Source organism: Gnatocerus cornutus, chromosome 9, assembly GCF_029298725.1.
Source record: "Gnatocerus cornutus isolate USDA-ARS CGAHR chromosome 9, icGnaCorn1.1, whole genome shotgun sequence".
In the NCBI taxonomy this organism is placed as follows: domain Eukaryota; kingdom Metazoa; phylum Arthropoda; class Insecta; order Coleoptera; family Tenebrionidae; genus Gnatocerus; species Gnatocerus cornutus.
The window spans coordinates 9,038,247-9,064,885 of record NC_142241.1 but is presented as its reverse complement, the minus strand read 5'-3'; the positions used below and the strand labels follow the sequence as shown (position 1 = coordinate 9,064,885).

The 26,639-nt window shown below is 36.1% G+C and overlaps 2 protein-coding genes and 1 long non-coding RNA gene across 3 annotated transcripts in view; all 3 read right to left on the bottom strand.

Moving 5' to 3' along the window:
- Positions 1 to 3: 3 nt before the first annotated feature.
- On the bottom strand, positions 4 to 8,227 carry LOC148168630 (uncharacterized). The gene is made up of 7 exons (XM_088046234.1): positions 8,198 to 8,227; positions 7,961 to 8,145; positions 7,847 to 7,914; positions 7,557 to 7,772; positions 754 to 7,461; positions 272 to 703; positions 4 to 213 (listed from the first exon to the last, which is right to left on the bottom strand). The coding sequence occupies exons 1-7, from the start codon at positions 8,225 to 8,227 to the stop codon at positions 41 to 43; spliced, it is 7,812 nt and encodes a 2,603-aa protein (XP_087902360.1). The 3' UTR covers positions 4 to 40.
- A 1,149-nt stretch (positions 8,228 to 9,376) lies between these two features.
- On the bottom strand, positions 9,377 to 13,369 carry LOC148168629 (uncharacterized). Its single transcript, XR_015770766.1, has 3 exons — positions 13,152 to 13,369; positions 9,760 to 13,101; positions 9,377 to 9,704 (listed from the first exon to the last, which is right to left on the bottom strand). It is a non-coding gene; the product is annotated as an uncharacterized LOC148168629 (long non-coding RNA).
- A 1,097-nt stretch (positions 13,370 to 14,466) lies between these two features.
- The window catches only part of LOC148168628 (UNC93-like protein), a 28,004-nt gene continuing 15,831 nt past the window's right edge, over positions 14,467 to 26,639 (bottom strand). Inside the window, exons 4-7 of the mRNA XM_088045788.1 lie at positions 15,986 to 16,268; positions 15,775 to 15,934; positions 15,006 to 15,273; positions 14,467 to 14,863 (exon numbers count right to left, since the gene is read on the bottom strand). Coding sequence (XP_087901914.1) covers positions 14,583 to 14,863; positions 15,006 to 15,273; positions 15,775 to 15,934; positions 15,986 to 16,268 — 992 coding nt within the window. The 3' untranslated portion in view covers positions 14,467 to 14,582. The remainder of the gene's footprint in view (positions 14,864 to 15,005; positions 15,274 to 15,774; positions 15,935 to 15,985; positions 16,269 to 26,639) is intronic.

Here is a 26,639-nt window from a genome sequence, read left to right as displayed (position 1 = left end):
TGTGAAATAATGAATGCTTTATTTATGACCATTAAAAGAATTAAGAACAATTAGGAACAACACCGCATTGACCTGTCTTCACATCAAATCCTTGACCAGAGGGGCACGTTTCTACGACCAGACTCCACCACCACATCACATAAACACAGCTGTAGTACTGATTACAAGCAGGTGCTGGATAGTTTCCTGCGGCGGTACACGTCGAAGGGGCAGCTAAGAACAGAAAATTATGTCTTTAATTAAAAACAATATTAAACCTATTTCTTCTTACTAGGAACTGGTGTGGTTGTTGTAGGCATTGTTGTCGTTGTTGTGGGTTTTGTCGTTGTTGTTGTGGGCTTTGCCGTTGTTGTTGTGGGTTTTGTTATTGTTGTTGTGGGTTTTCTAGTTGTTGTTGTTGTTGTAGGTTTTGTTGTAGTTGTTGTTGTTGTTGTGGTTTTTGTTGTTGTTGTTGTGGGTTTTGTTGTAGTTGTTGCTGGTTTTGCTGTTGTTGTTGTTGTTGTCGTCGGTTTAATAGTACTCGAAGATCTACACTTTGCATATGCTTCGGTAGAGCAAGCTCCAGTGCCAACATCGTAAGCTTGACCGTCAGCGCATGTTAGTAGATGCGGTTCCCACCACCATAACACCGCTATGCATTGATAGTACTGAGTACAATTTGCTGCGGGGTACTTAGCAGATCCCGAACAAGCTGGTGGAGTGACTAAAATAAAAATCTAGTTGAAATTTCGTAAATTGAAACATTTTTTTTACCTGGAGCTGAAGGCGTTGTCGTAGATGGAATTGTCGTAGTCGGTCTCTTGGTTGTGAGTTTTGTTGTACCAACTGTTGTGGTAAATGGTACTGCTGTGGTCATTAAAGAAAGTGTGGTAGTACTCGGTTTGACCGTTGTTGTACTGGTCGCATCAGTTGCTGTTGAAAGCGTTGAATCAACTGTCGTTGTACTAGTTTGATCAGTTGTAGTTGTTGATTCAGTTATACCAGTTGATTCAATCGTTGTTGAGTCAGCTGTTGTTGAAGGAACATTTGTTGTAGTGCTTTGTTCTGTTTCAGTGGTTGAGAAAATAGTCGTTGTAATAGTCGATTTGGCAGTTTCCGTACTGGTTAACTCAGTTGTTATTGTTGAAAGAACGGTTGTAATCGATTCTGACGTTGTAGGACTAATTTCACTTGTTGTACCTTTCTCAGTTTCAGTAGTTGAGAAAATAGTCGTTGTAAGGGTTGATTCAGTATTTTCCGTATTGGTTGGTTCAGTTATTGCCACTGTTGACGCTACAGTTGTTGTAATCGACTCAGATGTTGTAGGAGTTATTTCATTAGTCGTACTATCTGAGCCAACGGTAGTAGTCGAAGGCATAGTTGTTGTAGTAATAGATGATTCAAAAGTAGTTGTTGAAGGAACTGATGTAGCAGTACTAAATTCAGAGCTAGTTGTTAGCGGAATCGTCGTTGGAGATGATGGTTCTTCCATTGTTGGACTGTTTGTATCCACAGTCGTAGGAACAGCCGTCGTACTACTGAATTCGTAGCTAGTTGTTGGTGGAATAGTTGTTGGAGATGATGGTTCTTCCGTTGTTGGACTGTTAGTCACCACAGTCGTAGGAACAGCTGTCGTACTACTCAATTCAGAGCTAGTTGTTGGCGGAATCGTCGTTCGAGAAGATGGTTTCTCCGTTGTTGGGCTGCTCGTTTCAACTGTTGTATTACTCAATTCCGAGCTAGTTGTTGGAGAAGATGGTTCCTCCGTTGTTGGACTGTTCGTCTCAACAGTCGTAGGAACAGCTGTCGTACTACTCAATTCAAAGCTAGTTGGCGGAATTGTTGTTGGAGAAGATGGTTCCTCCGTTGTTGGACTGTTAGTTTCCACAGTCGTAGGAGCAGTCGTCGTACTACTAACTTCAGAACTAGTTGTTGGCGGAATTGTTGTTGGAGAAGATGGTTCCTCCGTTGTTGAACTGCTCGTCTCAACTGTCGTAGGAACAGTCGTCGTACTCTTCAATTCAGAGCTAGTTGTTGGTGGAATAGTCGTTGGAGACGATGGTTCTTCCGTTGTTGGACTGTTAGTCTCCACAGTCGTAGGAACAGTCGTCGTACTACTAAATTCAGAGCTAGTTGTTGGCGGAATAGTCGTTGGAGATGATGGTTCTTCCGTTGTTGGACTGTTAGTCACCACAGTCGTAGGAACAGCTGTCGTACTACTAAATTCAGAGCTAGTTGTTGGTGGAATAATTGTTGGAGATGATGGTTCTTTCGTTGTTGGACTGTTAGTCTCCACAGTCGTAGGAACAGTCGTCGTACTACTAAATTCAGAGCTAGTTGTTGGCGGAATAGTCGTTGGAGAAGATGGTTCCTCCGTTGTTGGACTGTTCGTCTCAACTGTCGTAGGAACAGTCGTCGTACTACTCAATTCAGAACTAGTTGTTGGCGGAATTGTTGTTGGAGAAGATGGTTCCTCCGTTGTTGAACTGCTCGTCTCAACTGTCGTAGGAACAGTCGTCGTACTCTTCAATTCAGAGCTAGTTGTTGGTGGAATAGTCGTTGGAGACGATGGTTCTTCCGTTGTTGGACTGTTAGTCTCCACAGTCGTAGGAACAGTCGTCGTACTACTAAATTCAGAGCTAGTTGTTGGCGGAATAGTCGTTGGAGATGATGGTTCTTCCGTTGTTGGACTGTTAGTCACCACAGTCGTAGGAACAGCTGTCGTACTACTAAATTCAGAGCTAGTTGTTGGTGGAATAATTGTTGGAGATGATGGTTCTTTCGTTGTTGGACTGTTAGTCTCCACAGTCGTAGGAACAGTCGTCGTACTACTAAATTCAGAGCTAGTTGTTGGCGGAATAGTCGTTGGAGATGATGGTTCTTCCGTTGTTGGACTGTTAGTAACCACAGTCGTAGGAACAGTCGTCGTACTACTAAATTCAGAGATAGTTGTTGGCGGAATAGTCGTTGGAGATGATGGTTCTTCCGTTGTTGGACTGTTAGTCTCCACAGTCGTAGGAACAGTCGTCGTACTACTTAATTCAGAGCTAGTAGTTGGTGGAATTGTCGTTTGAGATGATAGTTCCTCTGTTGTTGGACTGTTAGTCTCCACAGTCGTAGGAACAGTCGTCGTACCACTCAATTCAGAGCTAGTTGTTGGCGAAATTGTTGTTGGAGAAGATGGTTCCTCCGGAGAATATGGTTCCTCCGTTGTCGTAGGAACAGTCGTCGTACTCTTCAATTCAGAACTAGTTGTTGGTGGAATAGTCGTTGGAGATGATGGTTCTTCCGTTGTTGGACTGTTAGTCACCACAGTCGTAGGAACAGCTGTCGTACTACTAAATTCAGAGCTAGTTGTTGGTGGAATAATTGTTGGAGATGATGGTTCTTTCGTTGTTGGACTGTTAGTCTCCACAGTCGTAGGAACAGTCGTCGTACTACTAAATTCAGAGCTAGTTGTTGGCGGAATAGTCGTTGGAGATGATGGTTCTTCCGTTGTTGGACTGTTAGTAACCACAGTCGTAGGAACAGTCGTCGTACTACTAAATTCAGAGATAGTTGTTGGTGGAATAATCGTTGGAGATGATGGTTCTTCCGTTGTTGGACTGTTAGTCTCCACAGTCGTAGGAACAGTCGTCGTACTACTAAATTCAGAGATAGTTGTTGGCGGAATAGCCGTTGGAGATGATGGTTCTTCCGTTGTTGGACTGTTAGTCACCACAGTCGTAGGAACAGCTGTCGTACTACTAAATTCAGAGCTAGTTGTTGGCGGAATAGTCGTTGGAGATGATGGTTCTTCCGTTGTTGGACTGTTAGTCTCCACAGTCGTAAGAACAGTCGTCGTACTACTAAATTCAGAGCTAGTTGTTGGCGGAATCGTCGTTGGAGATGATGGTTCTTCCGTTGTTGGAGTGTTAGTCACCACAGTCGTAGGAACAGTCGTCGTACTACTAAATTCAGAGCTAGTTGTTGGCGGAATAGTCGTTGGAGATGATGGTTCTTCCGTTGTTGGACTGTTAGTAACCACAGTCGTAGGAACAGTCGTCGTACTACTAAATTCAGAGATAGTTGTTGGCGGAATAGTCGTTGGAGATGATGGTTCTTCCGTTGTTGGACTGTTAGTCTCCACAGTCGTAGGAACAGTCGTCGTACTACTTAATTCAGAGCTAGTAGTTGGTGGAATTGTCGTTTGAGATGATAGTTCCTCTGTTGTTGGACTGTTAGTCTCCACAGTCGTAGGAACAGTCGTCGTACCACTCAATTCAGAGCTAGTTGTTGGCGAAATTGTTGTTGGAGAAGATGGTTCCTCCGGAGAATATGGTTCCTCCGTTGTCGTAGGAACAGTCGTCGTACTCTTCAATTCAGAACTAGTTGTTGGTGGAATAGTCGTTGGAGATGATGGTTCTTCCGTTGTTGGACTGTTAGTCACCACAGTCGTAGGAACAGCTGTCGTACTACTAAATTCAGAGCTAGTTGTTGGTGGAATAATTGTTGGAGATGATGGTTCTTTCGTTGTTGGACTGTTAGTCTCCACAGTCGTAGGAACAGTCGTCGTACTACTAAATTCAGAGCTAGTTGTTGGCGGAATAGTCGTTGGAGATGATGGTTCTTCCGTTGTTGGACTGTTAGTAACCACAGTCGTAGGAACAGTCGTCGTACTACTAAATTCAGAGATAGTTGTTGGTGGAATAATCGTTGGAGATGATGGTTCTTCCGTTGTTGGACTGTTAGTCTCCACAGTCGTAGGAACAGTCGTCGTACTACTAAATTCAGAGATAGTTGTTGGCGGAATAGCCGTTGGAGATGATGGTTCTTCCGTTGTTGGACTGTTAGTCACCACAGTCGTAGGAACAGCTGTCGTACTACTAAATTCAGAGCTAGTTGTTGGCGGAATAGTCGTTGGAGATGATGGTTCTTCCGTTGTTGGACTGTTAGTCTCCACAGTCGTAAGAACAGTCGTCGTACTACTAAATTCAGAGCTAGTTGTTGGCGGAATCGTCGTTGGAGATGATGGTTCTTCCGTTGTTGGAGTGTTAGTCACCACAGTCGTAGGAACAGTCGTCGTACTACTAAATTCAGAGATAGTTGTTGGCGGAATAGTCGTTGGAGATGATGGTTCTTCCGTTGTTGGACTGTTAGTCACCACAGTCGTAGGAACAGCTGTCGTACTACTCAATTCAGAGCTAGTTGTTGGTGGAATAATCGTTGGAGATGATGGTTCTTCCGTTGTTGGACTGTTAGTCTCCACAGTCGTAGGAACAGTCGTCGTACTACTAAATTCAGAGATAGTTGTTGGCGGAATAGTCGTTGGAGATGATGGTTCTTCCGTTGTTGGACTGTTAGTCACCACAGTCGTAGGAACAGCTGTCGTACTACTAAATTCAGAGATAGTTGTTGGCGGAATAGTCGTTGGAGATGATGGTTCTTCCGTTGTTGGACTGTTAGTCTCCACAGTCGTAGGAACAGTCGTCGTACTACTTAATTCAGAGCTAGTAGTTGGTGGAATTGTCGTTTGAGATGATAGTTCCTCTGTTGTTGGACTGTTAGTCTCCACAGTCGTAGGAACAGTCGTCGTACCACTCAATTCAGAGCTAGTTGTTGGCGAAATTGTTGTTGGAGAAGATGGTTCCTCCGTTGTCGTAGGAACAGTCGTCGTACTCTTCAATTCAGAGCTAGTTTTTGGTGGAATAGTCGTTGGAGATGATGGTCCTTCCGTTGTTGGACTGTTAGTCACCACAGTCGTAGGAACAGCTGTCGTACTACTCAATTCAGAGCTAGTTTTTGGTGGAATAATCGTTGGAGATGATGGTTCTTCCGTTGTTGGACTGCTAGTCTCCACAGTCGTAGGAACAGTCGTCGTACTACTAAATTCAGAGATAGTTGTTGGTGGAATGGTCGTTGGAGATGACGGTTCTTCCGTTGTTGGATTGTTAGTCACCACAGTCGTAGGAACAGCTGTCGTACTACTCAATTCAGAGCTAGTTGTTGGCGGAATGGTCGTTGGAGAAGATGGTTCCTCCGTTGTTGGACTGTTCGTCTCAACTGTCGTAGAAACAGTCGTCGTACTCTTCAATTCAGAGCTAGTTGTTGGTAGAATAGTCGTTGGAGATGATGGTTTTTCCGTTGTTGGACTGTTAGTATCCACAGTCGTAGGAACAGTCGTCGAACTACTTAATTCAGAGCTAGTTGTTGGTGGAATTGTCGTTGGAGCTGATGGTCCTTCTGTTGTTGGACTCCTCGTCTTAACTGTCGTAGGAACAGTTGTCGTACTACTCAATTCAGAGCTAGTTGTTGGTGGAATAATCGTTGGAGATGATGGTTCTTCCGTTGTTGGACTGTTAGTCACCACAGTCGTAGGAACAGTCGTCGTACTACTAAATTCAGAGATAGTTGTTGGCGGAATAGTCGTTGGAGATGATGGTTCTTCCGTTGTTGGACTGTTAGTCACCACAGTCGTAGGAACAGCTGTCGTACTACTTAATTCAGAGCTAGTTGTTGGCGGAATTGTCGTTGGAGATGATGGTTCTTCCGTTGTTGGACTGTTAGTCACCACAGTCGTAGGAACAGCTGTCGTACTACTTAATTCAGAGCTAGTTGTTGGCGGAATAGTCGTTGGAGATGATGGTTCTTCCGTTGTTGGACTGTTAGTCACTACAGTCGTAGGAACAGCTGTCGTACTACTCAATTCAGAGCTAGTTGTTGTTGGACTGTTCGTCTCAACTGTCGTAGAAACAGTCGTCGTACTCTTTAATTCAGAGCTAGTTGTTGGTAGAATAGACGTTGGAGATGATGGTTTTTCCGTTGTTGGACTGTTAGTATCCACAGTCGTAGGAACAGTCGTCGTACTACTTAATTCAGAGCTAGTTGTTGGCGGAATTGTCGTCGGAGATGATGGTTCTTCTATTGTAGGACTGCTCGGCTCAATCGTTGAAGGAATTGTCGAGGCACTACTCAATTCAAAGAAAGTAGGAGTAGTTGTTTGAGAAGTCGGCTCATTTGTTGTTGTACCACTTGTTTCAACTGTTGTGGTTGAAGAAAAAATTGTCGTAGTACTCATTTCAAATGTGGTTGTTGTACTAGGTAACTCCGATGTAGTTGAAAAATCAGTATTTGTAGTACTCGTTTCATCAATTGTTGAAGGAACACTCGCAATGGTCGGTTCATACGTAGTCGTTGTCAAGTCAGTTGTTGAAAAAGTTGGCTTAGTTGTTATTGTACTGGTCACCTCAGTTGTTAACTCTGAAGTGGTTGTTGACAAAACTGTTGTGGTCTTTGCTCTGGTTTCTGTTGTTGTATATTCTATTTTAGCACATCTCCCAGAACCCGTAACAGAGCAATCATTTATTATTTCATCAAAAACTAATCCTTCCGGGCACGTTTTCAATGCTGGTTCCCACCACCACCAATTTTCTACACACTCGTAGTACTGATTACAAGAAGTTGCTGGACTTTTACTTGAACCATCGCATGGGGGCGCGGTAACTGTTAAATTGACACAAGAATACTTCATTAACGATTAAATTTATTTTAACGTTTATAATCATTATTAATTTGTGAATTACCGTAAAAAAAATTACCTGGAACAGGCGTAGTGGTGGGAATTGGAGTTGTCCCGAGTGGACAATTTAACTCTTCAGCAGGACCACAATCGGAAATAGATGGATCGTACGCTAAACCCGGTGGACACGTTTTTAAATAAGGTGCCCACCACCACCAAGTTTGTTCACATTGATAATATTGATTACATAACGATGCTGGAAATTTTGCGTCTCCAAAGCATGGTGGCTCCGTCACTATCAAATATTAGCTCTAGTTAGTTAACTCATTTTATTGTGTTAATTTTAAAGAATAAAATTATAAAGCTCACCCGGTGCTTCTGTTGTTACCTCCTTCACTAGCGCGGCTACAAATGTTTGCCGTTTCACCTTAACACACCTGAATTTTTTAAAGTAATATTTAATTTACCAATTTGATAACTTACGGAAATACACCACGATCATCACAAATTGTTCCAGCAGGACATTTCTGGATTTTTCCAATCGTAATAATTTGTTTGCCCACTTTGCTACAAAGTGTGTACTGGGAAGTGTCGAGGCATTGAACATTTGAATTTTTACAAGTGGAAATTCTTCGAGCAAAGACGAAACTTGAAGTAACAAGTAGGCACTGGAATTTTCAAAATTATTGTCTAAATTTTACGTTTTGATTATTTAACTACCAAAAGAAACAACCTCATTTTCGTCACCATAAAGACTAAAAATTGACGTGGTTTTGAAAGAATAATAGTTTATGAGAGCAATAAAGACTAATTTGTATTGTCATATAAAATAATTACGAGTATAATATTAACAAAAGATTAATTATAAATAAAGTTATAGAAAGGACTATGCTAGGTCAAGGATAAAAAGAAATTGAATGAAAATTAAACACCTAAAAGGTTTTATAGTGGTCCCATAATAAATGTAATATTCACCTTTTTAGTAACGCATTAAATATTTGTCAACTGTGATAAGATAATTCGACGAAAAGCCTAATCAGATTTAATGAGAGTAAAAACGTCATACTAATTTATGAGAAGAATGAATAGTTGTTTTAATTTAATTTTATATAAAGCAAAGCTTAAAAAATGTTTTTTTTATGACTTACTGCTAAACTTGGATTACCAATAGAAATTTAAATGATGCTGTATTATTTATTCATATGAAGATAATAGTAATAATAAAATAATAATAAAATAATAATAAAATTTTGCGAAATGTTAACGAACTCCAATGGAATGTTTCTAATCCATTATTATTAAACATGATAATTGAAAAATTAATTGAATTGAAAAAGAAGAAAAAATTAGGCAAAACCGTTTTTAATCAAAGTATGACTTTGATCTGACGCGTTCACCTTTTTGCGAAAGTTTGAATATGTACTAAAATGACTACAAACATTAATAAACTCTCAAATTTGATTTCATTATGTCGGTCATGCGTCAGATGTATGATGAAGACATGTAAGATAAGTTTAAGATGCATTTATAATACTACCAGTAAATTTTTATTACCACATTAATTCATTTATAAGTATATTTAAATTTACAATAGAATGAAACAATTTACAATTCCACGAATATTTATATTATCTTTGTATCATTTTAAGTGCAACTTTAACTATTTTAAAAGAATGTTGCGTATTTCTACGGAATAGAAATCATTCTCATTTGCAATCAATTTCTAATCAAAAACTGACACACATTGATGGTGTAAAGTCCATGGAGAAAATGCTATTTACATTTTAGTTTCTAACTTTTTTTTTTCATAATTAAATACAGTTACGTAAATCTTATTTATTAACAAATTTTGCAACTCATCTTTTTATTAACTGGATTTCAAAAGAAATAAAATAGTCGTAATTTATAAAATAATTATTATTATCTTAAGTAACAATGAAAAATATCGACCACAATGAATTCAATAATTATAACAGTATATAAAACTATACAAGCTAATAAACATTGCATTTATAAAATGTAAATTATCGAATCTAAAAACTTAACATTCAATTGTGTTCTTAACATACACTTTAGTACAGAAACACTATCGTTACAATAAATAAAACAGAACAATGATTAACAAAGTAAAAAAATTAAATTCGACTACGTATGTGGAAATCCTCCTTTGGACATGACTTTCTGTGCTCTGGCAACATTTTGAAAAATTTGTGTCTTTTTCCGAATCCTGTTAAAGTTTTAAAAAATTAGTACAATGATAAAGACTAAGTTCAGAAACTCACCCTTTTAATGTAGATTAAGCGGCCATCGTCTACGTAGTAGGGTGAACCTGTAGCTCTAATGGATAAGATACAAAATAGAAAAACACAAATTCCACGTTTCCTACCGGTTTTTCGAGAGTTACTGAAGAGTATGAAGTTCGATGACTAAATCTAAGATCTTGACTAGTCGAGAAGTCTAATAAACTACTTAAAAGATAAAAACAAATTTTAAAACTGTACTTTACACTTTCTGGAAGCCATACTTTCCTATTGGAATTATTTTGAAGCATTGGGAAGAATTAAATTGTAATGTTGAACAATTAGAAATATTTTTGATGATACAAATACCCAGTGTTTGGATAAAATTAACTAAATTTTTGCTCCTTTGGTAATATATTGAAATATATTCATGCAGGGGTTATTTAAACCCATTTTCCCCCATAACCAACAGTGCAGACCTATGGCCCAGGAAAGTCATGTGTATGGGATGTCTACGAATATTATTCACAATGCCACGAATAAACGAATAAACGCATAAGCAATGAAAAGTCAACCAACAGCAGAGCCCACACACAACCGTAAGTGGCAACCCTCTCCACTAACGGGCTCCGCGAACAGGTCCGTCAACGTCGAGGGTAACACTAAATTCGGTCTTCTCACACATTTATATAGAATTGATACATTATAATAATAAACGATTTGGTTTTAGGATTTATAGGCTTGCTTTTTACTCAAACATATCTTATTCAATTGATTGGGTCGATGTTAAGTGGTTTAAGGTAAGGTAATCAGTTACCCCCCCGAAGGGGGCAGCTGAAACCACCCCTTTAAATAAACCACAACCCATTGTGAGGTTGGTGTTTATTGACCATAAATCTGCCTTTTCTCCCCCCTTTCTTCGCCAAGCATTCACTCCTCCACAAAACCCTGTGTCCAATATCCGAATCAACGTTTCTTAATATTCAGTTTTTGTGGAAGACACTAAATGCAAGGCGTGGGTTCGGGTACACTCACTGTAATAAAACCAAGACTGACCATCATCAACTTTGATCCTCCCGAAGAAACAGTGTGACAACGATTAAGATTTTCATATTGGACCCGATTGCCAGTCGCTGCTTCACCGAGAATTTCAACGTTGCTGTGGTGCTGTTCTTAGAGATGTTACAGGGAATGTACCCGAGCGCCTGGTAGAGAAAGGCCACAAGTGCACTGCTTCAGTTATCAAGTAGAAAATAAAATTGTCGCTGAAGAGGAATGTTCTGAGGATTTAGAACCTGTCTATCAAAAAATCAAAGGAAGCTAATAATTACAAATACAAGCGGAAGAATCTTCATATAGAAATGCCCTTTTTGTCGTGTTCCCAAAAATACAAAAAATGAACACTTTCGAAATCATTATCGCCTGAATACAACCAATTGGAAGTAACAAAATTAAGGTTGTGCTCATTTGGGGTTATTTTAACCCACTTCAGACAGAACACAGCCTCAGGAAAAGTCTTAGGAATGGGATGCCTGTGAGCAATTCATCCTGATAAATTCACAGGCAGAGCCCAGTCGAGACCGCAAGTGGAAGCCCTTGACCATGAGCGGATGCAAGATCCGTCTCACAGCAAAGACAACATTCTTACAGTGCTCTTTTCTAATTTTTTAGTTTGCATTTTAGTTTTAGACTTGATTTAATTAGGGTAGATCTTAAGTCAACAGTGGCACCCGAGGGACCACTGCAACCACCCCTTGAATAGACCACAACCCTAAGGTTGGTGTCACCACAACCCTAAGGTTGGTGTCTATTGACTGCAAACCTATCCTTTGCAAAGCATTTACATATTTCTAAAAATCTGTGTCCAGTATCATAATTTTGAGTAAATGCCAGGCGTGAGTTCGGGTACACCCATTGTAATAAAACTGAGATTAAAACGCCATCAACCACTTTGATCCTCCCAAGAAAATAACGTGGCAACGATTTAAATTGCTGATACTGGACCCGCTGTCAGCGTTGCTTCAACGGCAATCTCAACGTGGATGTGGCACGATCTTAGCGATATTACAATGAATGTACCCGAGCCCTTTATTAGCACTCTAAATCGGTAAAGTGTTGAAAGTGCGCGAGGAAATGACGCAAAAGTTTAACTGAAGAAATTAGTTCAAGCATTTCCAAAAGTGCAAAAATTTCTATTATCTGTGCCCCGTCAGCAAGAGAACAATTACCTAGCTTAGATAACAACTGACGTTTTTGAAATTTAGCACGTTATCTTTATGGGCGAAGTATTACTCATGATGACTTAATCTTTTAGTATTGCGAAGACAAAAAAGATTATTTACTTAGGTTTCACTTATATCACATTTTTCTTCTAACAAAACAATACTGAATTGATAACTGGGCTGAGTCATATTTTATCATCGAAAGTAATTAGTTTCTATAAACATATCACTGCTTTGCTTTATGTTATACCAACTAATACAATAAAATGTTTGCGAAAACCGAAAAATTTTCGAAACTAAGTGCAAAAACGTGAAACGGCACTGCATTCCTTGAATATAGACAGGTGTGGTACCAATTGAATTTGTATCATCCAAGATAAGAAAAATAGAAAATGACGTGTTTAAGAACTTGAACTACGCCCTAAGCATAAAAAAAGAACAAAAATGTATCTGGGCTTGTTCTCCTCGTCATTATATCTGTAAAGACGGAACACTGAAATACAAACGACACAAAAGATGCTAATAATGCTACATCTTTTCCCATGCGGGCAGCGTTGTTTTTCTTTCTCACTTAAACGTAAAATAAATTGATTGAGAAGACACAAGAGCGATATTCCAAATGAAAAAAATCTAGTCTAACAGATGAGCGATTTTTAGGTTTAAGAACAAAACCTGATTAATAACAAGACGAAAACAAAGGGATTGTGAGCTTTAATTTTAAATTAAAAAAATACTGAGAGTTCCGAAAACAGAAAAAAAGCAGAAGAACAAGAAAATTACTTCCTCCATTTATTGCTTCGCTTCATCTTCACCACCAATTTTTTAAATTAAACAGAGAAGCGTCCGAAGTAGTTATCAGAGCAAAATAAACTGCAAAAATTTTAAAAATAAAAATGAAGCAGCTTCATACATAAATATGAACAATTTACCTCCTAATATGCATAAAGAGGATTTGATTTTCACTGCAGATGACAACGCGAATGAAAACTGAACAACAGAATATTAAATTCGATGCATTTTAATCGTACGACGTTAAACAGAAGTTTTTGTATCAAATTCTTGTCTCTGAATTGAAAACAAAATTCTCACCTAACTAATGCCCATTTCCATTATCACCGGTTTTGCAAATCTGAAGATGAACGCCGAGTTTGTGACTTCTCATCTGTAATATTATTACAAACTAGTAAGAAGTATATATAAAAATAAACTTACATTCAAATATTTGAAATGTCTTGATAAGGGATGGCAGGATGATGTGAAGCTTCATGATGTGTGTTGTTTCACCGGAAATTCAAGAAATTGCGTAACGATTCTTACGACTCAAAGAAAAAGCTGAACCTTCAAATTCTTTTAAAATGAACGTCACGTCTGCGTGCAATGAACGGAAAAGCAATAATGAACAACGATCCGCGAGTGACGACTATGCAGTCATTCATGATTCATGCGAATCAGCTATCTTCAAACTGGAAGGCTGAGACGCAGGCGTCGAGTCAATGAAGTAAATCAAGTTTTATGACACTTTCTTACTTCAGTCGCTTTCGATTCGATTATTTTTAGTCGTAGAGCATGGAGCACTTGCATTCTGCATTATTATGTGTGATATTTTCATTTATCACCATATTTAACGAGCTTTTGGAATCAGATACGTTCATATTTTCTTTATTTACATTTGCAGTTTCGGCATGTTTAGCTTCACAATTTGATTCTGATTCTGAACCCATGAAAGTTTATGTAGACGCCGATTGGGGAAATAAACCATTGACAGATGATTATACTCGGGGTATATTTTCATACTTGGTAGGGCACTTTTGTCACGGAATGCTAAAAAGCAAATGACAGTTGCTTTATCGACTACAGAATCGGAATACATGGCTCTCTCTGAGTGTGTAAAAGAGTGCATTTACTGGAGACGTTTTCTTATGGAACTTGGCTTCGATTCGTTGACTACGTTACAAATTTATGGAGATAATTTGAGCTCCCTTAACTGGCCGAAAATCAAACTTTTCATTCAAGCACATTGATGTCAGACATCGCTTTGTGAGAGAAGCTCTTATTGATCGAACTGAAGCATGTTGCAACAAACGATCAAAGTGTTGATTTTCTTACAAAAGGATTAGCGAAAGTTAAACACACTTATTGCTGCAAGTCTGCTGGCATGAGAACTATAGATTCAAGATGTATCTTCGTACAATTCTTTGTTTTTAGTCTCGAGAAGAATCGAGTCTGGAAACGTTCTTGTTTCGAGGATTTTCCTCGATAACGGTGTTGTTAGATAAACCGTTGTAATAAAATCGTTGAAAAATTAAAAAGTCGTTACAAGTTGTGTGATCATTTTATTTTTCCTGCATCTTTATGATGAAACTGTAGATCAAACTGATGTAACTATGTTGTGGCTCCCTCTCGCCGTCAGCTATAGAAGTTTCCGAACAAACTGAGTTTCAAGTTTAAATTTACAGGATCTTTGTAAATTACAGTTTTCTGGCCACCACAGTAATTACAGTATTCTTTGAAATAAAATTCAGGTCTCTACTATTTATTGTTTATTACTAAAATAACATTTCCAAAACACGATTCACAGAATCCTTAAAAAGCTACAAGTTAATCATAACTTAAAATAATACTCGAGTTCCATCACAGTCTTGGTTATTCTGGTATTTCTCTGGATTTGACGTTGTTGTGTACCAGTTCAAACTTTCCTTTACTTCCAACATCGTTATCGACGCTTTTGTGTTTATACTGCTGATATTCGACGGCTGTATAACCGGAAGCCCCTATCAGCAAAAGTCCAAGGAGTAAATAAAGTTTGACGTCGGTACATAAATAAGGGCTATAAGCATAAGTTATGACGGATCCGGTTGATTCCCACAGACGGAAATTGCTGTACGAAGCTTCTTCTTTGCCGGGGAATAGAATGCCACTGAGAGCTGAAAAAAGGAAATTGGAGTAGTGTTGGGATAAACTTCTGAAGACTCGAGTTGAACATTTAACAATTGTCTGTCAGAATGTGGCACATTTCCGATAACAACTAAAGTTTGCGTTCATCCTTATTATGACAACTTTACTTACAATTGATTTGCACCAGCCAGATCGCGTCGCAAACTCCCCACAAAGCGGCGATGACAAAGAAAACTAGTTTGTTGGAGGAACTTGGCTGCCACACAAGAAGAGTCACAATCAGCGCCACGTGGAGCGATAGGGCGAAACATATGACAGGACTTCTTCCGGTGATTTTGATTAAATTTCCGATGAAGATAGCCGCGATTCCGTTGCAGACCCCAAAGCAGATCATCACGAAGCCGATGTTGCTGATGCCCCAACCGCAGGAGACGTACGCCTGAAATGGGTAGCGTGGATTAGTTTACATGAAAGAAATTTATGGGATCGCTTAACCATAATTTTAAAGGCGTCTTGAGCACAATAAAAAAGCGTTTAGTATACCTCCTGCTTTTTCGTTTTTTATTATATCGCCAAGTTTTGCACACACGATGGAGGGAGGTGCTCGTAAATTACCCTCATGACTCAAAAACGTATTAATTTTCAGATAACAAGTGGGAGAAGTGATGGAAAAAGATATAAATAACACTTTAATAAGAATTTTCTATTAAGGAGGGTTTTGCAGGTCGTAAAATTGATATCGACTGGAATATTGAGGAGATCTTTCGGAGACGTTTTGCAAGAAATTGCTTAAATCGTGACTCTTCGTTTAAATACTGTTCAAAGCGGTCAGTTTTATAAGTCTTGAACCCCACTGAAAATATTTTCCTAGCCTCTTTAACTCACTTTACCAAACGGACATGGAATCATAGATCGGCTGTGACCCAACTAACAAACTTACGGAGTTGAAGTCCGCTGCAATGAAGGCCTGTTCAGCTCCGATGAACATCGTAATTGGAAGTATTAATATTTGATAGGGATTGGCAAGTTGTTTCATCGTGACTGCGAGAAGTCTGAGTCCGGAGAGGCCAGTTCCGCTTCCTTTGCGTCCTTTGCCGTACCTAAAAATATCAACAATCCCAATCTCGCCAGGAAAATCAAATTTCGTTTACCTATCCATAGGGTCAACAAAAAGCGCCACGACTAAACAGGCTACTATCATACAAGCTAGATATATTCCGGTGATGAGATGAATTTTTGACGTTTCCGGAGGATTTAAATTAGGGTTAGCTGTTTGGGCCGCCGCTCCGGGACAAAAGTTGGCGCCGCATAGATCATTTGATCCTTCGTTTTGTAAGGACGTAGCTACGGTCTCGGATAACAGCGATGTAAGGTTGCTCACTGTGGTGTTGGTCAGAAGTGCGGTCTGCTCCGGGATTCCTCCAGACGAAAGGACTGGAACAGAATGCGTAATGAACACCAGCTCGGAGTGAATAAAATATTGAGTTGTTTTCGGATGTCAACGAGGAAATTAACAATGATATTTCAAAGAGGAGTTCTAGTTATAAAATCAACTAATTAAAGCAACAATCTAATTAACAGGTATAATTAGTTATTCAGCTAACTAAGATAGTACCTAAAGAATCACTTTGATGGCCATTAGTAATAATTACGTCAAGATATCATTACTGGAAAAACTTTTTCAGAGAAAACTAGTTGACACAGTTATAATAATTTATCATCCTTTTGTCTCCTTCTTTTTTACTTTATTTTTAACTATTATCCACGCTGGATCTGTTGGAGTGCCAAAACCAGAATTGAGATAAATTTCTGATGCTAGTTCTGCAGTTTTCAATTATTACAATTCAAAGCTCAAAATAATCACAAGATTTTTTATATTTTAGATGCTGGTATTGTGTTTGTTCTGTTATGACCGCTTGAAAGCTCAAAAAATAGAAAATTCTTCCTGTTATTCACTGAAATATAAAGCCGGTTAATCTATAAATTATTAATTCGATTGAATCAATTTGTTCGGAAATCGATTATATTCTCACAAAGCAAAATGCTTAAGGAGGTAGACGGGAAATTACTGTTCATTTCCTGCACGTGTAACGATGACAATACCATAAGAAATAAAAAGCAGTATAATTAGTTAAATCTATAAACTCAAAATATCTTCTATTGGAAATGTAAAAATGGTGGAAGCGCCGGGTATTGACGTTCAGTCACTCCCTTCTTCCAATTAGAACAATAAAATAAAGTTTGGGGCAAAACAGATTAATAAACAACATGAATATGTAGATGTGTATTCACCGAAGGCACAAACAGATTTTGATGCACTACAAACAACGTTGAAGCGCAAATAAATTAAATTATAACAGATTCTGGTGAATTTCAAATAGATTTTATTTTTATGTGAATAAGATAGTAAAATGCTAAGTGCCTCTAGCTGAGTAAACGTGCAACTAGAACTATAATTCACTGCAAATTTGTGTTTAATAACGGTAGAGTTTCCACTGTCTTGAAACTTTTAGCTAAAGAATAAATTAAAGCAAATGTCCGTATTAACATGAAAATGTAAATACAGTTCTTAACGTTAGAGGTAAATTTAACGTTTACTTTTTAAAATTGACTCTTTGACGTACGCCATAAAAGACATCATGGAATAAATCGCTTTTGCTATCTATAAAATACCAAATAATTAACTTTTGTTTACAATTGCTTCATTTTTGGTACCGTCACTCCCAATTCATAATTTACTGACATTTCGCTGCAAAATTTGACCCTAAAAGGTTCACTACAATTCTGTAAAAAAATCAAATAAATCATTTTATTCTCCTTGTTCCATCGATACCACAAGCAGTTTGTTAATTCGTCACTCAAATTTTCCGACTAAAAGTCAATATTATCGTAATTTCAATTAATCCACAATTGAAACTTACGGTGTCTTCAATCATTTGTCCTTGTATAATGTACATAATAGCTGTGAATACAGCAACAAAAATTAGAGTCCACAAACGAACATAAGTGAAGGTTGATGGACCCTCAATCTGTTTATAAACCGAGTGGTGAAAATAATTAACTGGGGTCTTCTTACCACAAAGAAAAACATCATTATACTAGCTCCTATAAGACCCCCTGAAACTGAAAGAATGTAAATAAAAAAGCTCCACTCTCTTAAGCCTGAGTTGCCCAGCTGGATTAGTTCGGAGTGACGTTTAATGCAGAAAATCAGTCTCTTGGTTATGTCTCGATGGTAGTTTTCATTACTGTACAATTCCTCTAAAGTTTTATCGTCGTAGCCCATATCCAAATTTTTCACAAATTCTATCAGAATGATGCTTTGGTAGTTTATATGGGAAAAAATATAATGCACTTGAAAACAAGGCGATTGCATTAGCAACGGTATAAAAAGGAACGTCGCTTTATGAGAAAGACTCAAATAGTCTGCCCATAGTGGAATATGTTCCTCAAACCACGTCATAATGAAGAACAATTGTCGGTCTTCCACTGATGGCATCACGAAGAGCGCAGCACAAATAGTTGCAGCCGTTACATTTATTAATATCAGTGTGGTGGAAAGAAATGAGAAATTTAAAATCCTTTTTTTGACAACTTCACCAGCACTGTCGAGTTTCCATTGCGGCAAAGTTAAAAATTTCTTGTAAATCCGGTGATGGAAATAAAGAATAAAAGACAGACAAGCGAACACCTGCGACTATACGATTAGCTGAGTAAAAACTCGCAATTAACTTACATAGAACCGTGCAAAATACACAGGGGCGTACTTCAAAAATTGAATGGCATTAAAATAATATATTGAGAAGTACGTTTGCATTAGTGTAAGACTCGACACGTTAACTATTCCGATTAAGATAATTAGCTTTGAAAACTGAGTTTTGAAAAGGTCAATAAAACACAATTTGATCAGACGAAGACAATCACCTTAAATTGGTATTGTGAGATAATAAAATATTTTTTAGAAGTTACCTGTTTCGAGTTCTATTTTGGTAAAATCCATGTTTATGATTCAGAATCTCACTTGTTAATGCAGAATTCTTTCGTTACGTTTTTATTACAAGGATAAAATTAGGTTGATGATAGAGGAGTAATAAGAGATATTTGTGGTAATAATCTGCTTTGGACATTACGAGGTACAGATTTAATTATTGAAATGTATGCTTTATAAAACGCAGATCAGTATAATTAATTAATTTGTACTTAGTTAATGGTAATAAACCTGATGGTACCATATTGATTTCGTTTGCTTAGCGTACTTAGCAGATTTAGATTTTGTATGAATTTTACGAATTTGTAGTTGATGGTTATAGTTAATTTAATTTCTGGCTATTCGGAAATAAAACGGTAATACATAAATTAAAAATTTTAGCTTTAAAACTTTATTAATAGGTACATCAAAGAGACATACAATTTTTTACATTGAAGTGAATTTTAACAGTTTCTGGTGATTTTTATGCAAATAAAAAAAACCATTTCAGAATATTTATGTGTTCTTTGCCAACTAGCGATGCGGTGCCAATTTGTATTTGCAAATGCTGGATTACTATGAAGGTGTCGCTGTTGAATTGCATTCTTTAAAATTTTAATTTGAACTTTATATTACTGATTCCCTAACGTACGTCATATAGGACCTCTTGTAATTTATTTAATAATAATTAGCAATCTCCAAATTTGAATTATTTAATTAATTAATTCAGTATAATTAAATTATTACACCGTGACTTCTAATTCATAATTTACAGATATTAATTTATTACTTATTAATAATTCGGTTCAATCAATTTATCTATTCACGCAAAGCAAAATACGTGAGAAAGTAGTAGACAGGACGTTTTCTGCACGTGTAACAATGCTAATACACAGTTAAAATAAAAACTAATATAATTAGTTAAAATATTAAACTGAAAATATTCTTCTTCTTTTATTGTGAATGTAAAAATGGTGGAGGCGCCGGGTATTAACAATTTCATCATTCCTCCCTTCATACAATTACTACAACAAAATAAAGTTTAGGGTAAAACAGATTGATAAACAACATGAATATGTACATGTGTATTCACCGAAGACACAAACAGATTTTGATGCACTACAAACAAAGTTGCAGCACAAATAAATTAAGTTATAATAGATTCTGGTGGATTTCAATCAAGTTTTATTTTTCTGTGAATAAAATAGTAAAATGCTAAGTGACTTTAGCTAACTATGTATAAACGTGCGAGTAGAACTAAAATTGAGTGTAAATTTGTGTTTAATGATGGCACAGTTCCACTGTCTTGAAACTGTAAGCTAATGGATAAATTAATGCAAATGTCCGTATTAACATGATACTGTAAATATTGCTCGTAACATTAAGAGGTGACTTTAACGTTTACTTTTTTAAAATTGACTCTTTGACGTACGCCATAAAAGACATCATAGAATAAATCGTTTTTGCTAACTACAAAATATCGATTAATAAACTTCTGATTAGAATTAATTCATTTTTAGTACCGTCACTCCCAATACATAATTTACTGACATTTCACTTGAAAATTTGATCCTGAAAGGTTCACTGCAATTTTGTAAAAAAATTAAATAAATCTTTTTATTCTCCTTGTTCCATCGATACCACAAGCAGTTTGTTAATTCGTTACTCAAATTTTCCGACTAAAAATCAATATTATCGTAATTTCAATTAATCCACAATTGAAACTTACGGTGTCTTCAATCATTTGACCTTGTATAATGTACATAGTAGCCGTAAACAAAGCAACAAAAACTAGAGTCCATAAACGAACATAAGTGAAGGTTGATGGATCCTCAATCTGTATAAACTTAGTGGGGAAAATAATTAACTGAGATTTTCTTACCACAAAGAAAAACATCATTAAACTAGTCCCTATAAGACCTCCTGAAACTGAAAGAAGGTAAATAAAAAAGCTCCATTCTCTTAAGTTTGAGATGCCTAGATGTAGCAATTCGGAATGACGTTTAATACAAAAAATCAGTCTCTGGTTCACCTCACGATGGTAGTTTTCATTGTCAAACAATTCTTCCAAACTGTTGTGTTCATAATCCATATCCAATTTTTTTACAAATTCTATCAGAATGATACCTTGGTAATTTATATGCGAGAGAATATAATGTATTTGAAAACAAGGTGATTGCATTAATAACGGTACAAAAAGAAACGTCAGTTTATGAGAAAAACTCAAATAGTCTGCCCACAGCGGCATGTGCTCCTCAAACCACGTCATAATGAAGAACAATTGCCGATCTTCCACTGATGGGATGATAAAGAGCACAGCACATATTGTTGCAGTTATTACATTTATTAATATCAATCTTGTGGAAACAACTGAGGAATTTAAAATCCTTTTTTTGACAACTTCACCAGCACTGTCGAGTTTCCATTGTTGTAAAGTTAAAAACTTCTTGTAAATCCAGTGATGGAAATAAAGAATAAAAGACAAACAAGCTAGCACCTGCAATGATACGTTTTAGTTGAGTAAAACTTGCAATTAACTTACATAGAACCGTGCAAAATACACAGGGGCGTACTTCAAAAATTGAATCGCATTAAAATAATATATTGAGAAGTACGTTTGCATTATTGTAAGACCTGACACGTTGACTATTCCGATTAAGATAATTAGCTTTGAAAATTTGGTTTTGAAAAGGTCGATAAAACACAATTTGATCAGCCGAAGACAATCACCTTAAAATTGGTATCGTGAGATAATTAAGAATTTTTTAGAAGTTAGCACCTGTTTCGAGTTCTATTTTGCTGAAATCCATGCTTATGATTCAGAATCTCACTTCTTAATGCAGATTTTTTTCGTTACGTTTTTATTACAAGAACGAAAGTTGGTTGATGATCGTGGAGTTATAAGAGATAATTATGGTAATATTCTTCTGAAATGTATTCTTCATTAAACGTAGATCAGTATAATTAATTAATTTGTAATTAATTAATGTTAATATACCTGATGGTATCACATTGTTTCCCTAACCTACATACGTCATAAAAAACATCATGAAATAAATCGTAATATTCTGTGTAATATCGCAATTTTACAAATTTTAATTACACAATCAGTGTAAAATTTTGAAAATACCGATTAATTTTTTTTGCATATTTCGATGTCAATATGTTAGGAAGAAGAACTCAAATTTTTACAAATAACAGTTTTCTAGCACAACTTTTGTAAAGTCCATCTTTGTGATTCACACGGTTACACACTAATGCTCATCGTTACAGATACAGTTTTATGTTATAAAGACGTTAGATAATTGGTAATAATGAAAAGTGCCATTTCAAGTAATGGTGGCAACAATTGTTATTGTTTTTAAGGCATTAAGAGATGTAAATTCAATTTACTGAAAATTACTAATAGGAAACCGAATTAGTCTCATTATGGAAATTCTGAAATTCTTTTCAAAACTATGAAAAGTGCAGATATAAATTCATTAACTGAACATTTGGAGACAAGTTAAATTCGAAGATTGCGCATTATAATTATATGATATATTTATGTAAAAACTTTTGCAGATTTTACATAAAAGTACATAACATTATGTATTTGAAATCTTGAACTTAAGATTTGTTAATATACCTGATGGTACCACATTAAACTCGTTTGCTTAGCGTACTTAACTGATCTTGATTTTGTACCCATAAATTTTACGAATTTGTGGTTGATAATTATAGTTAATTTAGTTTGTGGCTATTTGGATATAAAGCGGCAATACAAAATCTAAGAATTTTAGCTTTGAAACGTTTTATTAATACAACAAAGGGACATACAATTTTTTACATCGCAAAAAGATTGAAGTTGTAAAATAAATTGTAACAGCTTCTGGTGAATTGCAACTATTATTTTATGCAAATAAGAAAACCAATTTCAGAATATTTATGTGCTCTTTGCTAACTAGCGGTGCGGTGCAAATTTGTATTCAGTTATTACATAGTGACCGTTCAAAGTGCAAATGCTCGTATTATAAAGAAGTCGTTGCAGAATTTCATTCTTAAAAATTTTAATCTGAGCCTTCCAATATTGAATCTCTAACGTACGTCATAAAAGACATCATAGAATATATTGCTTTAGCTATCTGCAAAATTCAATAAATTAATTAATTTAGCATAATTAAATTATCACACCGAGACTCCCAATGCATAATTTACAGACATTTCATTCGAAAATTTAATTTTAAATTGTTCGGCACTATTCTGTAATAAAATAAAGTAAACCTGCTTGTTCTCTTTATTCCATCGGTACCATCGGCACTTTTTTAACTCCAAATACATGTTTTCCGACTACAAAGTGAAATTAGACGACAGTAGTGGTATAATAAAAACTTACAGTGTTTTCAATATTTTGTCCTGTTATAACATACAAAACACCAGTGAACACGGCAACAGAAACTAATGTACACAAACGAACATAAGTGAATACGGAAACTTCCTCAAGCTACAAACCATGTGATTCAATAAATTTACTGTAATCATCTTACCACAAAGAAAATCATCATTAAACTCATTCCGATAAGACTTCCTGAAACTGTAAAGAGGTAAATAAAAAAGCTCCACTCTCTTAACCCTGAATGGCCCAGAACTAACAATGCGGTGTGACGTTTTACGCAAAAAAGCAACCGCTTTTTTATCTCTTGATGGTAGTTTTTATTATTGTCTAACTCTTTCAGACTTTGATTTTCGTAGCCAGTTTCTAAATTTTTCACACATTCGATCAGAAGGATACTCTGGTACTCCATATGAGAGAAAATATAACTGAGTTGAAAACACGGCGATTGCATTAATAATGGTATGAATATAAACGTCGCCTTATGAGACAGACCCAAATAGTCCCCTAATAGCGGCAAGTTAGCGTCAAACCACGTCATAATGAAAAACAATTGGCGATCTTCTACTGACGGCACCACGAAGAGTATACCACAAATGGTAGCAGTTGCTACATTGATAAATACTAATACTGTTGAGAAAATCGACCGATTAATAATCATTTTCTCGACAGTTTTGCCAGCACTGTCAAGTTTCCACTGGGGAAAAGTTAAAAACTTCTTATATATCCGATGGTGGAAATACAGAATGAAAGACACACATATCAAAACCTGCAAAAAACGGAGTAAAAAAATCGCATGAATTCCCAAATCGCAAATCGTAAATCATGCGATTTTTTTACTTACATAGAAACGTCCGAAATATATAGGAGCGAACTTTAAGAACTGAATTGCAGTAAAGTAAAATATTGAATAGTACGTTTGCAGTATTGTAAGACCGATCACGTTAACAATTGCGACTAGGAGAATGAGGTGTGAAAAGGGCAATTTGAAAATGTCGATAAAACACATTCTGATTAGATGCAAACAGTCACCTTAAAAATATATTAGGAGGAAGAACTCAAATTTTTACAAATTACCGGTTTCTAGTTCAACTTTTGTATAGTCCATCTTTGTGATTCACACGCTTACACACTAATGGTAATTGTTACGGATACATTTTTATATTATAAAGACGTTAGATAATCAGTAATAATGAAAAGTGCTATTTCAAGTAATGGTGGCAATAATCGTTATTGTTTCTTAAGGCATTACGAGATGTAAATTCAATTTACTGAAAATTACTAATAGAAAACCGAATGAGTCTCATTATGAAAATTCTGAAATTCTTTTCAAAACTATGGAAAGGGCAGAGATAATTCCTTCAGCTTAACATTTAGAGACAAGACAAGTTCGAAGTTTGTGCATTATAATTATATAATATAAACTTTTGCAGATTTTACATAAAAGTACATAACATTATGTATTTGAAATCTTGAACTTTTAGATTCATTGGAGTGCCTAGCAGTCGATAAATTCTTAAGTTTCTTAGATTGCTGTTTTGGGATTTTGAAATTTGTATTGTTATTTTAATCTCTTAAATTGTTTTACTTTTTTAAATTTTTGGATTTTTTTGAATATTCAAACATTTTGGAGTTTTTAAGGTAATTGCACTCAAACATTATTTTTTTTTTAAACTCAAGAGTTCTTTAATATTTTGGAGTCTTGTGGATTTAATTTCATTTTGATTATTTGAATGAAAAGTTCTGTTTCTCTATTCTTTTGGTGGTAGAAGATTTCAGCTTCAGATATGAAAAACATAATTTTGGAAAAACATTGTTGATTTATTCAGTTTTGAGTGTAGTAGTGGAGTTTTGCAATGTGGCTCCAATTTACGCGTGAGTTTTATGAATAAATTAATCTTCAGTATTTTAGCGTGAAGACGGGTAAAAACAACATAATATTCACTTATTCTTCGTCAGAACTGATTCTTTAACATAAGTCATGAAAGACATCATAGAGTAAACGTTTTGGCAATCTACAAATTTAAGTTTTATCCTCAGATGATAACGAGAAGCTCCAAATACAATACCGAAACTCCCAACTGATAACTTATCGACACTTCGTTCGAAAATTTGACTCTAAACGGCTCAGCAGTATTTTGTAAAAAAATGAGATAAATCTGCTTGTTGTTCTTATCCCATGTATACCATTTGCAGTTGTTTAGTTCTTCGTAAATATTTTCAGTCTGTGAAGATGTGTGTAAGTTTGGTAAGGATAAAAAGGAGCCATACTTACAACATCTTCAATCCTTTGTCTGTTCAAAATGATAAGAACGAAAGTAATTAAACTAACGAAACGGGTCCATATACGAATGTAGGTAAATATGAAAGCGTCTTCAACCTAATCAAGAAACATTTAATCGCAGATATTGATGTAAAGTTCTTACCACAAAAAATATCATCATTACACTAGTTCCTAAAAGCCCGCCAGTTATCGAGAACAAAAATATAAAAGTGCTAGATTCTCGCAATCCTGAGTTTCCGATATGTGTCAATTCCGCGTGACGGTGTAGGCAGAAAATTAGTCTTTCCTTTATATTTTTCTGGTAGTTTTCATCTTCCGCTAACTCTTTCAAAGAGAGCTGCTCATACCCTTGCTCGATGTTTTTTATAAATTCAATCAGAAGCATACATTGGAACTCTGAGTGTGCTAGAATATAATGTTGTTGAAAACACGGCGCCTGCATCAAAAACGGCACAAAAAGAAACTGCATTTTATGAAAAAGACTTAAAAAGCTCGCCAACAGTGGTAGATATTCCTCAAACCAAATAATAATAAAAAATAATTCCTTATATTCCTTTGATGGAACGACGAAAAGTATTGACGCAATGACAGCTAAAACGAAGTTTACTAACAGTTACAGTATACCAAAACGGCAATTTTTTTTATTTTTCTTTCTGTAATTTTGTCGGCACTGTCAAGACTCCATTGGGATATAGTCAAAAATCTCTTATAAATTTGATTTTTAAAAACTTGCATGAAAATCAAACACGTCAAAACCTGCAAACATTAATATTTGCAAGTTTTTTTTTTGGTAACTTACATAGAAGCGTCCAAAAGACACAGGGGCGTACTTTACAAACTGAACCGTACTAAATCTAAAAATTGAAAAGTACGTTTGCATTATTTGCAGAGCCGAAACGTTGAGAAATGCACCAAACAAAACGAGTTGGATGATATGTGTTTTGAATAAATCGATGAAACAAATTCTTATGAGCCTCATACAATCACCTTCAAAATTATTAATTAAAGTAATAACATTTTTAGTGAAGTCTAACTTGACGCAGTTTCGACTTTACTAAAATCCATTTTTGTAACTGAAGGGGAGTCTTCTATTTTGTACAGATTTGATAAAACTGGAAAAATTGTAGATCTATAATATTACTGACAAGCAATCATTATTATTAATAATTGTTTATTTAATAG

What these genes read in the sequence shown, in the direction of transcription:
- LOC148168630 (XM_088046234.1), bottom strand. Translation starts at nt 8,227, where the DNA reads ATGGTGACGAAAATGAGGTTGTTTCTTTTG. An exon ending in CACCACTACGCCTGTTCCAG is followed by an intron (nt 7,462 to 7,556) that starts GTAATTTTTTTT and finishes TCAATTTAACAG; the next exon opens with TTACCGCGCCCCCATGCGAT. An exon ending in AACAACCACACCAGTTCCTA is followed by an intron (nt 214 to 271) that starts GTAAGAAGAAAT and finishes TTCTGTTCTTAG; the next exon opens with CTGCCCCTTCGACGTGTACC.